Raw genomic sequence first — 19,437 nt, 5'->3', positions numbered from 1 at the left:
GTCAGGGAGGTCATTAATGAATATTAGGAACAATAGAGGTCCAAAGATAGACCCCCGAGACACTCCCGCATTTATATCATATTGTTTAGATGTACGACCGTCGAGGACAACCTGGATTTTTCTCTTATCTAAGAAGGATTTAATTATGTTAAGTATTCTACCAGTGATACCGTATGATCTAATTTTCCTGAGGAGACCCTCATGCCATACCCTGTCAAAAGCCGTAGATATATCTAGAGCTACCGTTCTGCCCTCCTCCGCTTTGTCCAGTGAATGGTATATACGTTCAGAGATTACAGTGAGGATGTATGCTGTGGAACGGGCTTGTCTAAATCCATATTGTTTGTCAGTCAGAAGTTTGGCATCTGTAAGGTGATGGACTAGAGCATGGTTAATTAAGGTCTCAAATATTTTGGCCAAAAGTGGGAGGAGGCTAATGGGGCGATAATTTTCTGGGTCAGTTCTTTCACCAGTATTCTTGAATACTGGTACCACAGAAGGAGTTTTCCAACAGTCCGGAAAGCAAGATGCATTAAGGCATTTGTTGTAAAGTTTGGAGAGAACTGGAGCTACTTCGGCTGAGCACTTTTTTAATAGCACAGCTGGGATGAGATCGGGTCCACGTGCTTTTGAAGTGTCAAGGTTTTTTATGATAGCACGCACCTGAGCAGGGGTGATTTTCAGATCGTCTAGGGTGGCGTCTGTCCGCAAAGGAAAGTCAGGCAGGGGTGGTTGGAAGGGTCCAGTGTGAAGTTTGAGGCAAACCGACTGGCAAGCATATCAGCCTTCTCGGTTGCTGAGCAAAAAACCTCGTGATTTTTGGTTAGTGGGGTTGATTGCCCATTATTTACTACACTGTTGTAGATTTTCCAAAAGTCACTGGTTCCTAATTTCTGTGTTTCGATGCGTTTTTTAGTGGTTTCAGTAAATTCTCTCTTAGCTGTCGCTATTTCTTTCTTAACGTTACTTCTAGCTTCTATATACTTTTGTCTGTTTGAACTGGACTTTTATCGGTTAAATCTGTGGTATGCATGCTACCTTTGAGCAATGGCAGTTGCGTAAGTCGAAGTAAACCATTGAGAAGAGTGGGGCTTGCTATAAAATCTCCACATGGGAGCATGTGCTTCAATTGCCGTTTTGAACCATTCAGTGGTCTCATTTGCGCACTGTTCAGCAGGAAGGGAAAAAATATTTCCCCATGGGATATCTCTGATAAGATTTCTGATCGCTTCCCAGTCAGCCTTTTTATAATATCTCGTTGTTTTGAGCAGTGGCTCTTAAGTTTTGGGTGAGTTTAGGGCGATTTCGAACATTATCACTGCATGATCAGCATTCCCGAGTGGGCTGTCAGCATTTGTTATACAATCCTCGGGAACTGTGGTCAGAAACAGATCTAAAAGTTATGCGTGTTGTTCTTGCTGGTCAGGGAAACGGGTTGGAAACGTAACCATTTGTGATAGGGAGTGAAATATAGCGAAGCTATGTGTTGTTCTGTCCGCTGCATCTGTGTAAGTAGAGAATCCAAGCCAGGTTTTGTAGTGGACATTAAATTCACCAAATACATGTACTTGTGCGCTAGTGTCGAGGGAGAGTGCTGTGTCTATGCTGTCAGAGACTTTGTTAAATATGGTGCAGTCCTTGGTCGAGGGAGAGCGGTAGAGAAAATAAAAGTAGCTAATGTTATGTTGTATGTTTAGTCTAAAGCACATAAAGGCTTGATCGTCCGATTGTGGTAACAGTACTTCATCCTTGGACGTACCTGGCTTTTATATAGGTAGAGAATTACAACAGCAGTGAGATATCTGCTGGAGCGATAGAAGGATCTCACTATTTTTCCAGCGATCTTGGCAACGGATTTAAGATAATATATACATGATAATAATTTTATTTACAAATTTATGAAAGATGAATTTTTGTAAATTTAGAATGGAGTCACTTATTGGTCATTAATTTTTGTCATATTTTTAAAGTTTAACTTTTAACTTTTGAATTTAGTGATAAAATTCGTTCACGTTTTGCATTCTTTTCTTTTTTTTTCGTTCAAAAATTAAAGTATATTTTTCTTTTAAATTTTTTTATTATTAAAACTATCATATTTGGTGATTTTATTTAAAGAAATCAAGGCTCAACATGCACTTTTACATTATAGTAATGAGTTTTAAAAATCGCTGATCAAAAATATGAATTTCTCTTTCGTCTTTGAGCTGACCGTGTTCAACTTTTGCGACCCTCGAAATAATATAAATCGATTGTTATGGCTCTAAGGAGACTTTGAGTTTGATATGTCTGGTCTAGTTGACTGGGTAGAAGTCCTAAATAATTTGCAATTGTATTTTGAGTGACGATTGAACCCGCAAAACAGTGTAACTTACAACTGAATTTTACCAAGTACTCTATCCACTACGCAATGTGGATCTTTATGTTATTTAATGCGGATAGCTAACTGCTCTCATAGCTGAATTGCTGAATCGCTGACCATCTTTTGATAAAGTTCAGAAGCGTTTCTATAATCTGGTTAACTCCACAGTTTCTTTCATCGTTACACTACTTTCTATCTATCTATCTCTCTCTCTCTTTCTCTCACACTCTCTCCCTCTCTCTCCCTCGCTCGCTCTCTCCCTCTCTCTCTCTCTCCTCTCTCTCTCTCTCTCTCTCTCTCTATATATATATATATATATATATATATATATATATAACTTCCTTTGTCTCTCTATATAACTTTTCTCTCTATATATCTCTCACACACACAAACGTAATGGTACTCATGTCAGTCTCTCCCCTTTCTCTCTCTCTCTCTCTCTCTCTCTCTCTCTTTCTCTATCTATCTATCTATCTATCTATCTCTCACGCACGGCGTAATGGTGCTCATGTCAGTAATGATTACATTTTTAGAAATCCTGTAATAGCACTTGAAAGGTAAAGGGTTTTTATTTGGGATCGTGTCCAACAGGGAACTATGGGGAGTTGAGCAGCAAGATGTTTGTGCACATTATATTTAAACTTCTGCAGCTTAGAACAGTCAGAAACACGAAATAGAGAGAGAGTCCCAACGTTAAGTATTCCGAGATAAGAAACTATTAGAGTAGAAATCTTTCCGTGAAGGAGTGGGATTTTGCTGCTTGTAGGGTTAGTCGGGAGTATGTACGTTGGGGACACAAGCGATATGTGTTCATCAGAGAAAATTCTATTAAAGGACTATTAAAAGAGGTATAGAGTGGATACACTGCGGCAGTAAGACAGAGGTTAGAGCTGGACATATTAGATTTGAGAATCATTTTTTAATCCTGTCTAAGAGGGAGAAACTAGTGGTAGATGCACCAGTCCAGATGTGGCAACAATATTCTATGCATGGGCGAAATGTGGCTCTGTAGAGATACTTGCTACTCTCTTATGTGAGTAATTTTCTAGCAAAATAGAGGGAGTTCACCTTCTCTGCAGCAGCTTTGTCAATATACTCAATGTAATTGTTCCAATTCATTTTCCCTGTGAATGTTATGCCGAAAAGTTTGAACGATGAGCTTTCGAGTAGGGTGTTATTTGTCATGTCATCAGCGGTTGAGAAGGTTTTTGTAAGTGTTAAAAGGAAAGGAGTTTAGTCTTAGTAGCATTAAATGTTATCATCCATTTATGGTCCTATTTCACTATAGATTGAAGGTCGTTTTCTAAGGTGTCCGCCATTACCTTGGATATGTGTATATTCCTTTTTCCTCGTGTTTATTATAAAGCGTAGTGTCATGAGCAAATATACCTATCTCGGAAACAATTTTATCAAGGAGATCGTTTATGAATATCAGGGATCGATCTTTGACTTTTATTATTCCGTTTATGGATATCAAGAATAATGAGATCGTCTATTAATATCAGGAATAATAAAACTCCAAAGATCGATCCCTGAGGCACACCTGCATTTACATCATGTTGTTTGAACATACGGCCATCAAGGACAACTTAGATTTTTCTCTTATATAAGATGAATTTGATATTGTTAATTATTGGTTAAATACTACTAAAATCATTTCCTACGATATTACGTTCTTGTCGTTGTTAACTATTCATATTTTTGGACAAAAACACATTTTTCTTTGTGCATTAAATTGTTAGGTAAAAGTACATACTAGATAAAATACAAATTTTAAATTTATCACCAAATATTTAATGAATTCTTTTGGAATAGTGATAATAATACTCTTCATGTTTTTCTGATTCATATGAGATATTAGTTTTCATATTTTGATCTGACTATCGATCTTCTAGAAAAAAAGTATTTTTTCAAATTTGTTCCATTAGGTTTTTCCGCGCACGTGTAAAAGCTTGCAACAATAAAGTCAAAAATGAAATAATAAAAACAATTGTATATACAATATCAGCTAGTGGTTATCACATTTGTTTAACACACAAAAGCTCGCGAGTTCGAAACTCGCCGCAATCTAGAAAAATTAAATTTTGTTTATATATCTAACGCTCTTGTTTTTATATACATCATATACATTCATTAATCGCAAAAAAAAACGCAAAATAAACGATGAGCTTTCAGATAGGGTGTTATTTGTCATGTCAATCGGTGGTTGAGAAGTTTTTTAAGTGTTAAAGGGAAATAAGTTTAGTCTTAGTAGCATTGAATGTTATCATCCATTCATGACCCGATATCACTACAGGTTAACGTTGTTTTCTAAAATGCCGGCTTACCTTGGATATGTGTACATCTGTTTCACCTTTATGTGTATTATAAAGCGTGATGTCATGAGCGAATATACCCATCCCGGAGACAATTTTATCAGGGAGGTCGTTTATGAATATCAGCAATGATAAAGGTCCGGGGATCGACCCTTGAAGTATACCTGTATGAATACCATATTGTTCAGACGTACAGCCATCGAGGAGAGTCTGGATTTGTCTCTTTAGGAAGGATCTGATTATGTTGAGCATTCATCCAGACGGATGCACCAGCCCAGTACATGCATGCGTGAATGGTAGCTTTGTAAATATAGAAGATACTCTCTGGTGTAAGTAATTTTCTAGCGCGTTATTGGCGTTGATTGGTTCTTTTTCACTGGCACGTTTAGATGGGAATATTTTGGCAGCGGACCTCCGATAATCTGACATTTCTTTGCTTGTAACTTATGAATCTCTTTAAACTGTAAATGATTTATTGAGACAAAGTTCATTCGAATAATGGCACAGATCCAGTATTGAATCCGTATATATTGCACGTGACCAATATAAAGCTAGATGATAAAACACTCTTCTTTATATTGACATATCAGCTTAATTGCTCACATATCTTCTAGAATATAAAGCTGAACGTCTGTGTGTGTGTCTGGTCACGATTAGGCTCCTATTGTGTTGACTATTATAGAAAACTGATCACATATAATGATAGAAGATGTATCGAGACACAGGAATGGGTATGTTTGATCTGGCATGATGATGATTCATTAAAATTGTGGGGTCTGCTTATGCGCCTGGTCCACAAAGTATGGAAATAAAAAAAATAAAATAAAAAAAACGTTTAAATGTGTTTTTGATATAGATGTACATAATAATACTTTGATAAGTATGTTTTAACTTAAATAGGGATGGTCTAATAAAATTGTGGGGTCTGCGTTCGCGCCTGGCCTCCATAGAATGGAAATAGGCACAAACTTTAATAAAGACTTTTCATATCTATCTGCGTAAGTATAATTTGATAATTATGTTTCAGTTTGAAGAAATATGGTATAATAAAATTATGGGATGTTCGTTCGCGCCTGACCTCCATAGAATGGAAATATGTCACAAAGTTTAACAAGGTTTTTTAATATAGATCCACAGAATATTGTGATAAGTGTTTCAGTGTGAACAGGCATGGTATAATAAATTATGGGGTTTATCTATTTTATTTTTACTTTCATCATATTTTGCTTTGGTTTTTATACCTCCAAATTCGAAGCTATCTCTTTACACCCCTTCCTTTTCATACGCTATCATACTTTCATAAATCAGAGTCCATTTTCTGTAGGCTGTTTTTGAACCCAGTCAACGACGGGTACTTTTGCTAGTATATATATATATATATATATATATATATATATATATATATATATATATATATATACTTATGTATGCGAATATATATTTGTTTAAAAAAATTGCCTACCAAACTCCTCCGTCGGGTTTTTGTCTACAGACATGAAACTTAATATATAGGGTATTCGAATCCATGCGAAACTTTATATTTGGGTTTTAGCCGGGGAAAATCGGTACAAAAGTGTGAAAATTAAAAAAAATAGACTTTCCAGGTGAAGGTCGAACAACTGAATTACGAATATGTATGCGTAACGTAATCGCTATTGTGTCATGTTTTAATTTTTAGCCTTGCAGCGAACATGCCTTCATAGCTCAGGCATTAACGACAAAAGAAAATGTAAATCGTAAGCTAAACGTTTTGGTTTTGATTCTCGGTGGTGGCGCAGGAGTCATTTTTTAAACTTTTTAAATCATTACTGTATATTGGGTCCAATATAATATAATAATAAATAATCACTATATATTGGGTCGAATATAATATAATAATAAATACGAAATCTGCATTAATCGAAATATCATATTTAAGCATATTTTACGACCGGGCAATGCCGGGCGATCTGCTTGTATAAAATAAATAAATGAATAAATTTATATATCTATAAAAGTAAAATGTTTTGTCTGTGTGTGTCTGTGTGTGAACATTTCCCTACCAAACTACTCTGTCAATTTTCAGTCTATAGAGTCGAGATTTGAAAGAAAATTGGCTCTCAAGTGGTCATAGTTTAACGATTTGACCTTCGAAAACTCCACCAAACTCCTCCGCCAATTTTGGGTAAAAACACTTCTAATTTAAGATGTTGATTGCTTGGACATGGAACAAACTTTTTAATTTTATTTGAGCCCAAAAGAATAATTGTCAAGAGGTCAAAATTGGGGTCAAACTTTTTAAAAAAATTTACCTCTTCGGTCTCTACCAAATTACTCAGCCAATTTTTTATCTAAACATTTGAAATTTTATATAAAGTGTATTCAAACATAGGACAAGCATTTTAGTCGGTTTTTGGCCGAAAATTTGGCTGCCAAGGTTTAAAAGATTTGACTTTTGCGATCTCTAGCAAATTATTCAACCAATTTTGGGTCTAAACATTTGAAATTTTACATGAAGGGTAGTCAGACATGCAGCAACTTTTAAATTTTAAAATTTACGACAGAGAATACATCTATTTTGTCTTAACCTCCTATGGTTCCTGTGTCTGACTTGGGGTTGCTACCTCAACTCACGTATACGCACAATCATAAGCATACGCACGCTTATACTAGCACACACGCATGCACACAACTCTTTAACTTGTTCTTGCTATTTTTATTCTTTTTAGTTATCCATCGTTATCCAATGATGACGATCTTCTTCTTGTGAGTCTGCTGATGTTTAAATATGCCAATCGTGGACCCGCAGGTTTGGTCACAAACTTGGTATGTGAAGGAGGTACTGAGTGAAGCAGGGATGGCCTGGCGAGCCTCTTTACACGCTTCGTTGTATGGTCTCTATTTGCAGTTCCTAATACAGTCCACTCCCTGTGAGCAGAGGGGGCGCTAGAGATCCGTGCAGGATACAAGTTCCTTTAGTGAAGAGGGGGTCTGTTTAATACATCTTCAGAGATTTTTGATGTGGTCTTTGAAACGCTTTCTCTACCCATCCGCACTGCGTCGGCTTGGAGTAATCTATTATATAACTCTCACCTGTCTGTTTAAATGTATGCATGTATGTATGTATGTATGTATGTATGTATGTATGTATGTATGTATGTACGTATGCCTAAAACTTTTGACAGACCTCACGGATTTTCACGAGATCGGTATTTTTTTTTTTTTTTTTTGTAGCCCGACCCTTCGGACGACAAATATCGAAAAATTGGCTAAAACGTTAATTCCTTTGCCCTCAACTGGACACTTTTTTTACAAAGAAGGGTCGCTTTTTTCGCCGATATTTTCGAAGATCATCCCTTCTTTTCGATTGTCTAGCCTTAATTTAAACCTTCGTCACTCCCGGTTTGGCAATGGACGCAATGGCAAAGACGTCACTTTTTTTCACGTTCTTTTCCTCCTTCGCGGTATGGGTTCGAGCCTGCCTGCCTACTACCACTTTTTTATGCTCAACACACACCTCTAAACACTCGGGCAACGCCGGGCACCCAGGCTAGTTCACCATAAAGGATTCTATGCGATAGTCTGTGGCTGGGCATTCGAATGATGTGTCCCAGCTACCTGAGTTGGCATTGGATCACGATGGACTCCACGCTGAAGCTGGCTGACCTCCCTAACACCTCTGTGTGTAGCACTCTGTCCTTCCATGTGATGCCAAGCATCTTATGAAGACATTTTATATAGAGGTTATAGGTCGTCCAATGTTAACATCTATACTAAAGTGTGGTGATGCTCTGTACACCATAATAAGTGTGGAGTCTGAGGTTGCTGTTCTGAAAAAAAAAAACTTCTCTTTAGCCAACTAAAGGATGCTGATGCTTGCTTGAGGTGATTGTAGATCTCACCATTCAGTGAACAGGTGTTAGACATTATGCACCCCAGATAATTGAATATGGACACCATAAGCAGGTGTTGCTCTGCTGCCGTGAGACTTATTGGTTTGATGGAAGATCAGCGCTGTACTGACAGTACCTCTTTTTTATGTTGATCACCAGTTCCATTATAGCTGCAGAAAAAAATGTTTTGCAGTGTATGGACAACTAGGGCGCAGTTGTTGACGTATTGTAGCTCAATTATGGTTTCTAAGGTCAGCTTGGTCATTGTTTGCAACCTCCTGATGTGAAATAGATTGCCATCAAGCCCGAAGTTGACGGCAACTCCAGCCTGCTTCTCCAGCTCCCTACGTAGCAGTGTTGTAACACCTACGAGAAAAATGTTGAAGAGAACGGAAGCCAGCAAACAGCCTTGCCTGGCTCCAGTTTCCACACCAAAGGATACCCCTACTATTGGAGCAGATGGATTTGTCACCTTTGTTTTGTTCTTGTAGATGGTAACAATGTTGGTATCCTTTCATTGCTGCGGGACACACTTTCTTTTCCACAACTCTGATATGTAGCGATGCAGGGTCCGTGCACAGGGGTAACCTCCTTGCTTGAGACGCTCAACTGGAATGTTGTTTTTCAGGGGCTTGAAACGTACAGGATTTCTCCGAGGGTTTTGGGGGGGGGGGATCGAGATCTGGCATGGTAGGGTGTTCGGAGGGGGGGTCAGCAAGGACAGTTTGGTCGACTGAAGTGGGTTTATTGAGCAGGGTGTTGAAATGTTCAGCCCATCGCTCCACTATCAAAATTTGATCCTTGGTTAGAGATACTCCATCAGCAGATCTAACAGGTGCCAGTGAGCAGTTTCCGATGCCGTATATTGTTTTCATTGCATCATATAAACTGCGCATATCGCCTCTATCAGTGTGAGTCTGAATCTCATTGGCTTTTGAAAATCACCACTCATCTCGCAATGTTCTGAGAATTGTTTAAAACTCAGAATGAAAGGTTTTCCATAGCGCTTTATGAAGTTGAAGTTGTGGGTTGTTCAGGGTAGCTCTGTGTGCTTTATGCATTCTGTCAAGTGGGGTAGAGATCTCACCAGCATTCTAGTCAAACTAGTCCTCGGTCGAAAAACAATGTCATTTAGAATTGCAGCATGGAACATTCCTGGATACCAGTACGAACAAACCGGACAAACTACGCTGCGCAGTACAGCACTCATTACTAGCTAGAATGTGGACGTGGCGACACTCAATGAGACCAAACTTCTTGAGGAAGCCTCACTCAATGAAGTAGGTGACGGTTATACGTTCTTTTGGAAAGGATATTCGCGGACGGGAAACATCTTCAACAACAACATTCTGCCTAAGTTCGCAAAGTCACCAGTAGGTGTCAGCGAAATACTCATGACTCTTCGCATCCCACATGTCACGTTAGTAAGTGCCCATGTACCAACTCTGCCATCGAATGATAAAGAGAAGGATCGCTTTTACCAGCCACTTGACGACATCCTCAGTCACATCCCGAGGAGTGACAAAATCATGCTGCTTGGTGATCTTAATGCAAAGGTCGGGAAGACTTGCAAAATTAGAATTGCGTGATCGGCGCGTATGGAAATGAAAGGGTCAATCCCAATGGCATGAGACTTCTTAGTCTGTATGCGGAGTACGATCTTACCAGTATAAACACCATCTTCCAGCAAAATAATAAATATAGGGCATCCTGAATGCATCTCATATTTAAATATTGACACCTGATCGACTATACGATTGTGAAGAAGGCGGACCTGAAGGACGTGCTCATTAAAAAAAAGCTATGCATAGAACTGACTGCACCGTATGATTCTAACCAAAGTCAATTGTATTTCGAGAGTTGTCCGCGTTGAGGATTGAACCTACAACTTCCAGAAGAGTTAACTTTACAAATTAATTTTACCAAGTACTCTGTCAACTACGTCACGGGTACTCAAGGCTAGGGCTTACAGTACGAGATCGTGCTACTTAAAGGGTTACGTTAGAAATTCCGTGCAGTATCCCGAGTTCGACGGAAAGATTCACGAATTCGAAAAGAAACACCTAGAAAAAGTCGGAGGTTACATCGACCGGAATTTTGTAAAAAATATCACTAAAATGAGAATAGTAGCCCAGAGAATCCAAACAAAATGAATAATCAATCCTCATCTAAAAGATTCAGAAACGTAAACCACTTTAATCCTCTTAAGGGATGGCGAAACTTTTTATTCGTCTCAAATGATATTTCAAAAATATAATCGTTTCGTTTACAGTTTCCTGTTTCTTTCTTTTCATTATACGTTAGTCATAAGCTGTACGCCTTTATTACATGCGTCCTTGTGCAACATAAGATGCGCATATCGCCTGTTGATTTGTCACGCTTAATTGCGAAATAGATTTGAATACGTCCATCACACTTTAAGTTTTCAATAGAATATTTGGCGATCTTTAACAATATTTTACAGAAAAAATGGAAAGAAACAAAAAACAAATAAATATTACCAAAGCAAGAAAAGTTACTTAAAGTAAGATAACACGTAAAGACATTTTTGTGTTTTAAGTTTTAGATATTTTCATTATCTTTTCACGCCTGTGTTTGAAATGTTATGGAAATCGCTCCGGACAAAGCATAATGCCACTTAATGTAAGAAGTTAAAAAAAGTTAAAAAAATAATAATAATAATAATAATAATAAGTATTAGATGGATAGATTTCAATCCCACAAAATAGCACTTATTCCCCTTTGTCATAACCATAGAATGTGAGGACTAAAAGACAAAATAAAAGAAGCGATAGGTACTAGGCTACCTTATTTTGTACTTTAGATTTTCATTGGTCTGCCACGTTAAAATATCATTTTCGTTTGTTTGTTTGTTTGCTTGTTACGCTTAAATTTGGAATAGTATTGTCGTGCTTAAGTCCGAAATAGCTTTTTTGTTAGTCTGTTATTTTTGCTTCAAATTAAAATATTTTCATGCTTCTATCCATTGTATGTTGGTTGGTATGTCACGTTTAAGTTTGATATGGCACTTTCGTTTGTCTGTCATACGTCAGCTTTAAAGAAAGTTTTTATCATTAAACGCGCAGATTGAATGAAGGCATCTAAAGTATTGATCCGACCGTATATATATATATATATATATATATATATATATATATATATATATATATATATATATATATATATATATACTGCTTATGTAAAAATAAATAAAGAGTATACCCTGCTCTACTTCGGTATTGAGCACTCTTGTCTTAACCTTGTTGCATTATATTGATTACTTAACCTCTGGAAAACAATAATCTCAGATTATATATATGTATGTGGAACTCGCTTGCTTGTATCTTGTCATCGGCGATCGTGCGATTTTATCCTTAAAAAAGGGGAGGATAGTTGAATTAATACACACATATATATAGTGCAGGGATATATATATATATATATATATATATATATATATATACATACATATATATATATATATATATATATATAAGGGAGGATAGGTGAATTATATATATATATATATATATATATATATATATATATATATATATATATAAGAACAAGTAGTTAATAAAACATGTTAAAAAACACTTTGAAAAGGAGTTAAAAACATATTTCATTTTAAAAGGGAAACCCTAAATAAGTGGATTGTCCTTAATCCGAGGAGTTTCAAAGAAATACTTTCCTTCTTATCAGAGGAGAGGTTTTAGCAAAACGCGGGATCGGATTTTGCTTGCAAAAGTATTTAATGAAACTACAATTAAGTCATAGATCTTACTTGGTAATAAATAGTGAAGCAGAGGGAATAGGGTAAAGAAAAAAGTGATTTCACGTGAATGTTATATATATATATATATATATATATATATATATATATATATATATATATATATATCAACGAGATGACAGATGAATTTACACACGCACACACATATATATACATGTGTGTGTGTATATATATAATTATTAATACATGTTTATATATATATATATATAGATAGATACTTAGATACTTAGATAAGTAGATATATATATTTAGATAGATTGATAGATAGATAATGAAATACTTAGATATATACTTAGATAGATAGATACTTAGATACATAATACATAAATAGATAATTTGATATATACATAGATACATATATGCATACTTACGTAGATAGAGAGTTAAATATATGCTTACATAAATACACATATAGAAATGGATGGATACTTAGCTAGCTAGATAGATATTTAAATAGATAGATGCTAGCATAGATAATTAGATGGACTCATACTCAGATCGATACCTAGGTACTTATATATATATAAATAGATACATGCTTAGATATATAGAGATTTTAGATTCCACTTAATGCTTCACAAGACGCTCTTTTGTAAAAAAAAAAAATTACTTAATCGTTCAACTTAAACTAAGAGGGCGATAAGTAAATGGTAAATAAATGTAAGAATTGCGTCGCGCATTTTTCGACGTAATAAGCACAAAGAGCGAATCTAGGTTAAATACAGAATTGTGCAACTCGATCGTGTATCGACGCCATTATGGATTATACAAGTCAATTCATTTCATTTTTGTTACGAATAATAAAGTCGATAAAATCAGGTATTCGCTTATTGACAAAGACAACATTCATAAACAAACGACCCTAGGAAATTCCACGATTGATTTCTTCGTGAATTATTTACTAGAAGTTCATCCCGGCTTTGCTAGGGCCCTATGCACTGCTCATAACTTTATGTGCATATGTATATATATATATATTAAAAAGTTTGACTCTTGTCCAGATAACCTACATCTAAAATTTCAAGTTTTTAGACCCAAAATTGGCGGAGGAGTTTGGTAGAGTCTGCAACGGTCAACTCTTTCAACTTTTACCTCTTGCCAGCCAAATTTGATTAAAATGCTTTCCGCATGTCTGAATACCCGTTATGTATATATTTCTAAGGGTTAGACCCCAAATTGGCTGAGTAGTTTGCTAGGAACCGCAAATGTCAAATATTTTGAACTTTGACCCCTTGGCAGCTCAAATTTTCGACCCAAACCGATCAAAAAGCTTGTCCTATCTCTGAATGCCCTTTATGTAAGATTTCAACTGTTTAGACCAAAATTTAGTAATTTGCTAGAGACCCCAATTTTGTCCCCTTAACATTTATTTTTTGGGATCAAATCAAATAATAAAGTTTGATCCATGTCCAAGTAACCTACATCTAAAATTTCAAGTGTTTAAACACAAAATTGGCGGAGGAGTTTGGCAGAATTTTCAAAGGTCAATCGTTGAACTTTGACCTCTTGACAGAAAAATTTCTGGCCGAAAACCGATGAAAAAGATTTTTTCAAATCTCATTACTTCTTATGCCAAATCTCAAGTCTCCAGACCGAAAATTAAGAGAGTTATTGGGTAGGAAAATGTGCACAGGCACACATACACACAGACATTTTCACTTTTATATATATACTAGCATTTCAGCCCGGCGTTTCCCGGGTGTTTGGATGTCTATATTGAACAAAAAAAAAAGTGGCAGTAGGAAGGCAGGCTCGAACCCGTACCGCGAAGGAGGAAAAGAACGGGAAAAACCTGACGTCTTTGCTGTTACGACCACTGCCAAACCAGAAATGACGTAGGTTTAAATTAAGGCTAGACAATCGAAAGGGGAGGATGACTTTCAAAAATATCGGCAAAAAAGCGACCCCACCCTGTTGAAAACTGCCCAGTTGAAGGTGAAGATATTAATGCTTTTAGCCAATTTTTTTTATATTTTTCGTCTGAAAGGTCGAACTTCAAAACGATACTGATCTTGATAAAACCCGTTGCCTCAGTCGAAAGTTTTAGGTGGAAATGTAAACATACATAGATTTATATTTTTTTATATATATACAGGGTGTCCACAAAGTCTGGCTACATTATGTAGCCAGACATTGTGGGCACCCTATATATATATATATATATATATATATATATATATATATATATATATATATATATATATATATACAAATGTGTGTGGGTATACATATATTTATACAGGGTGCCCACAAAGTCTGGCTACATAATCTACAGGATGCTTCCACAAAGTCTGGCTACATAATGTAGCCAGATATTGTGAACACCCTGTATATAGTTTTAGGCAGACATGCAAACATACATACATTTATATATTGGCAACTAAATAATTTCGACCCAAATCGATTAAAAAGCTTGCCCTGAATACCGTTTATGTAAAATTTCAAATGTTTGGACCAGAAATTGTCTGAGTAATTTGGTAGAGACTGCAGAGATCAACATATTTTTAACTTTGACCCCTATTATGACCCCTTAACATTTATTGTTTTGGGGCTCAAATCAAGTTATTCAGTTATATTAATGTCCAAGAAATCTATATCTAAAATGTCAAGTGTTTAGACACAAAATTGTCGGGGAAGTTTGGTAGAGTTCTCAAAGGTCAAATCGTTGAACTTTTTCCTCTTATTCGCCAAATTTCTGGCCGAAAACCGATCACAAAGATTTTCCCAAATCTCAATACCCTGTATATCAAATTTTGAGTCTGTAGACTTAAAATTGAGAGAGTTATTGCGTAGGGAATGTACACACACAGACACACAGACAGAGATTCACAGACACGTTCACGTTTATAGATATACTAGCATGGGTGGCCGGCGTTTCCCAGATATTTGGAGGTGTATGTTGAGCAAAAAAAAAGCGGTCAATTTTTTTAACTTTGACCCCTATTATGACTCCTTAAAAATTATTGTTCTGGGCTCAAATCAAGTTATTAAGTTAGATCCATGTTTAAGGAATATATATCCAAAATTTCAAGTGTTTAGACCTAAAATTGTCGGAGGAGTTTGGTAGAGTTCTCAAAGGTCAAATCATTGAACTTTTACCCCTTATTCACCAAATTTCTGGCCGAAAATCGATCACATAGATTTTCCCCAATCTCAGTACCCCGTATATCAAATATCGAGTCTGCAAACTAAAAAAATAACAGAGTTATTGCGTATGGAAATGTACACACACAGACACACAGACACACAGACAGACAGACACACAGACACGTTCACTAAAGAAATCTATAAGTTCCAAGTATTCAAAAATAGAAAAGACAATTAAGGAAAGTGGAGAAGATAAAAGCAAGAACATATAAAATTAAACTCTCTGTAACTGTAGAAATAAAACTGAATGTCCCTTGCATGGTAAATGTCTTAGTAATGATATTGTATACAAATGCGAAGTCATTGAAAGTAGTAGAACTAGGGCGTAAATAGGGCAGATTGACTACAAACTAAAGGACTGATTCCGCAACCGTATAGCATCTTTTAAAAAATGGAAAAACTAACAGAAATCAACATCTTTAGCTAAATGAATAAGAGAACTACGTAGAAATAACATAGAATACAAATTAAAATAGTCAATGTCAGAAAGTGCAAAAATGTACACCTAATAAAACTGGGTTCTGCAATCTTTGCAGTCTCGAATCCTATTTAGTAGCATCTATGGAATATTTATTTAAAAAACGGCAGGAACTGGTACAATGCTGTTTGTTGAAACATAAATAGTTACCATCCCGCCTTAAATCTGACTTGATAAATTAAAGTTTATTAATGCTCAGTATTTAATAGCTTTCAAGAATAATCATAATAAAATAAAATAAACAATATATTTACATAAAATATTTAAACCAATAAATAATAGTGATAAGGATGTAAGTGACAAGAGATATGATTTCATAGACTCATGCAAATATAATAGAAAATATGGGGGCGCTATCTTCAAGTGTTAGGAAATAGGTCAAACATAAGAAAGACATATGGTAAATTATATTGTAGACACGTTTTACCGGAAGTGAGGGTCAGCTGATCGGATCTGCGTGTGAGTCACGTGATCAGGTTAGCTGGAGTCAGTGAGTTAGGGTTTGTACGTAGAGAAGAACAGACGGCTTAACATGTCGTCCCCTTCCCTTCACTGAGGGGGCGCTGACGTGTGTTAAAATAAGATTTTGAATTAACCATGCAAGCAAAGACATTCACTTTTCACTCTTCTGCGATTGAGACCTGGAAGGTGAATAACAACTATATGAAACAATCTTCGTCTGTGAGTGAATGAATATTCGTTCAAAACAGGTTTCCAGTTTCCCCGCCAAGAACAGGATGAATTCCAGGTGGACAAGATCAACGACGCATGAAGTTAAGGTATGTCCAAAATACATGTACCACACACACACACACACACACACACACACACACACACACACAACTGCATATGAACAATTAGATATGAATATATCACAAGTGTGAAAAAAAATCGAACCTCGAGGTTACCATGGTGAAAAAAATAGAAACAACGGAAAATGCACATATCATTAAACGAATATCTTATAATTTAGATTCATCGGACTACTGTTCTCATCTTGAGTGTGGTTTTCACAACATTTCGGTCGATGTAAGCTCTGGCCTTCTTCAGGTGTATCTTATTGAACTTGGGAATGTTTCTGTTGAACTCGGGAATTTGGAGGGAATTTCGAGCGGAACCCTTTATTTACTTCACGTAAATGAAAATCGCACTCAAGATGAGAACAGTAGTCCGATGAATCTAAATAATACGAATAACCAATCCTCATCTCAAAATTTCAGAAATGAAATATCTTATAAATAATTGTTTGGCTTAGCACATGTTGAATAGCTATAAAATATACATTGAATCATAGTTTAACTGAAATCACAAATAATATAGGTTGGAAACATGCAAAAATTATTAAATTATGAAGTATTTTTTCAAATATGGCAAGCATTTAATTAAATAAATATATGTATAAATATAAATATATGTATATTTATATGCGTCTCTGTGTATAGGTATGTATGTTTGTATATGCGGGTGTGTAAATGTATTAATATATTTGGGTTAACAAATGCAATTATATCGAAGCTAGAAGGGAACTAACTATTAAAATTTCTAATTGACTGGGCCGATTTATTAGTTATGCTTGTAGAATCGCATTCCTTTTAAATACGGAATATATATATTTACACCTTATTAATATAAATAAAGTACAAAAAATTTAACATTATAGGGAGCATGAAAATTATAAGTAATTATATTTTCAACTTACCTTTTTAGGTATAACTCTAATTAAACTATTACAGAAAATAAATACATATTCATGATAATAGTAAATAATTTTTGTAGATTTAAAACATGTTTAGAACATTTTAATTAAAACGTTGAATAAAATCTGTCTCGCTTTACAATATAAACCAAGATGGCTGCTTAAAACAAACACACGATGCTGGGTCTTCTATGAATTTTCTTTTTCTTTTTTTTTTCAACATTACATTCTCACGCATTGTTTTCTTTCTAACAAAGCATTTCTATTTTTCTGAAGAATATATGCACGAGAAAATCCAGCATTGACACAGTAATAACCGATTGTTTTTTTTTTATATATAACCATACGGATCTGTAGAAAATACATTTAATATGTTGACGGAGCTGTTTTGCATGGAAAATCTGCATTTTGATCTTGGAATGTAGCTATACTGTTATTCTTTACACACACACACACATACATACACACACACACATACATACACACACACACACACACACACATATATATATATATATATATATATATATTAATGTTCGGACGATTAATCGGAATCGGAATCGGGAATCGGAAAAATCGACAAATCGAGAATATCGGAATCGTTATCGGAATCGAAAAAATTGGTGCCTATTTTTCGATGCCGATACCAATTCTTTTAATTGTCTATTTTATTTGCTCTTGTTTAAAGCAAAATCTTCTATTGCTGATAATAATGATAAAATAATAAATATTTATTGATTTTAAATTACCAGTTAAGCTAAACTCTATACATCATCCTCCACAAGCGTAAATTTAGGTTTAGGAAAATATCTGCATGTGTTTTTTTGTTTGTTTGTTTGTTTTTTGTTTGTTGTTGTTGTTTCAGAAATCGGGGAAAATAACAACTCTATAGTAAAATATTTAGAGATTTATAAAGAATCGAAATCGGAATCGGTAATTGTATCGGAATCGGGAATTTAGCACGGAATCGGTAATTGTATCGGAATCGGGAAAATATTGGAATCGACCCATCAATAATATATATATATATATATATATATATATATATATATATATATATATATATATATATATATATATATGCGAATTCAAAATGACGGAAATAACAAAATATGTGATGTTATTTATATACATAATTTTTTGGCTTCATGAATACCCTGTCCAAATTTATTCATTTTCTTTCTATGTCAAATATCTTCCTGTTTTCTGAAGAGTCTACGAGGAATTCATTCAGTATTGACATACAAATAACTAATTGGTTCTGTTAATCGTTGTTAATAATTGGTTAATCAATGCTGTAAAACATGAAACTTTTGATGCGTTGAAAGAAATATATATGTGTGTGTGTGTGTGTGTGTGTGTGTGTGTGTGTGTGTGTGTGTGTGTGTGTGTGTGTGTGTGTGTGTGTGTGTGTGTGTGGAGAGAAAGAGAGAGAGAGAGCGAGAGAGTAGCAAAATTATTCGGTACATTGTTTTTTTATCGTATTTCTCAAAAACTATCATGTTAATTTGAATGAAATTTGCACTAAATTTGTGAACACATATCTATCTAAAAATAAAACAGAAATAAAGATATACTTTTAGGTAAATATTTATTAACAAAGAATCAAATTACCATATGCAAAAGTCTTAACACACTGTCAAATTTCATTCTTAAGCAGTCGTTTCATCTTGCTACAATATTTCAATCAACGAGAAGGCACCGCAAAGTTCCGGCTTCTTACAGATCAGTTGATAATAGCTCTCAGACACTGCGCAAGTTGCCTCTCTCATTGCTG

At 35.2% G+C, this 19,437-nt stretch overlaps 1 protein-coding gene across 1 annotated transcript in view; it reads left to right on the top strand.

Moving 5' to 3' along the window:
• LOC145259057 (uncharacterized) overlaps positions 1 to 19,437 on the top strand; it is a 131,362-nt gene that overhangs the window by 23,208 nt on the left and 88,717 nt on the right. The window contains exon 2 of the mRNA XM_080116683.1: positions 7,383 to 7,479. Within this exon, the coding sequence (XP_079972809.1) occupies positions 7,383 to 7,479 (97 nt within the window). The remainder of the gene's footprint in view (positions 1 to 7,382; positions 7,480 to 19,437) is intronic.

This window comes from Euprymna scolopes, chromosome 34, assembly GCF_053919585.1.
Source record: "Euprymna scolopes isolate OS-2025 chromosome 34, ASM5391958v1, whole genome shotgun sequence".
Classification (NCBI taxonomy): domain Eukaryota; kingdom Metazoa; phylum Mollusca; class Cephalopoda; order Sepiida; family Sepiolidae; genus Euprymna; species Euprymna scolopes.
This window is presented reverse-complemented; position numbering and strand designations above follow the sequence as displayed.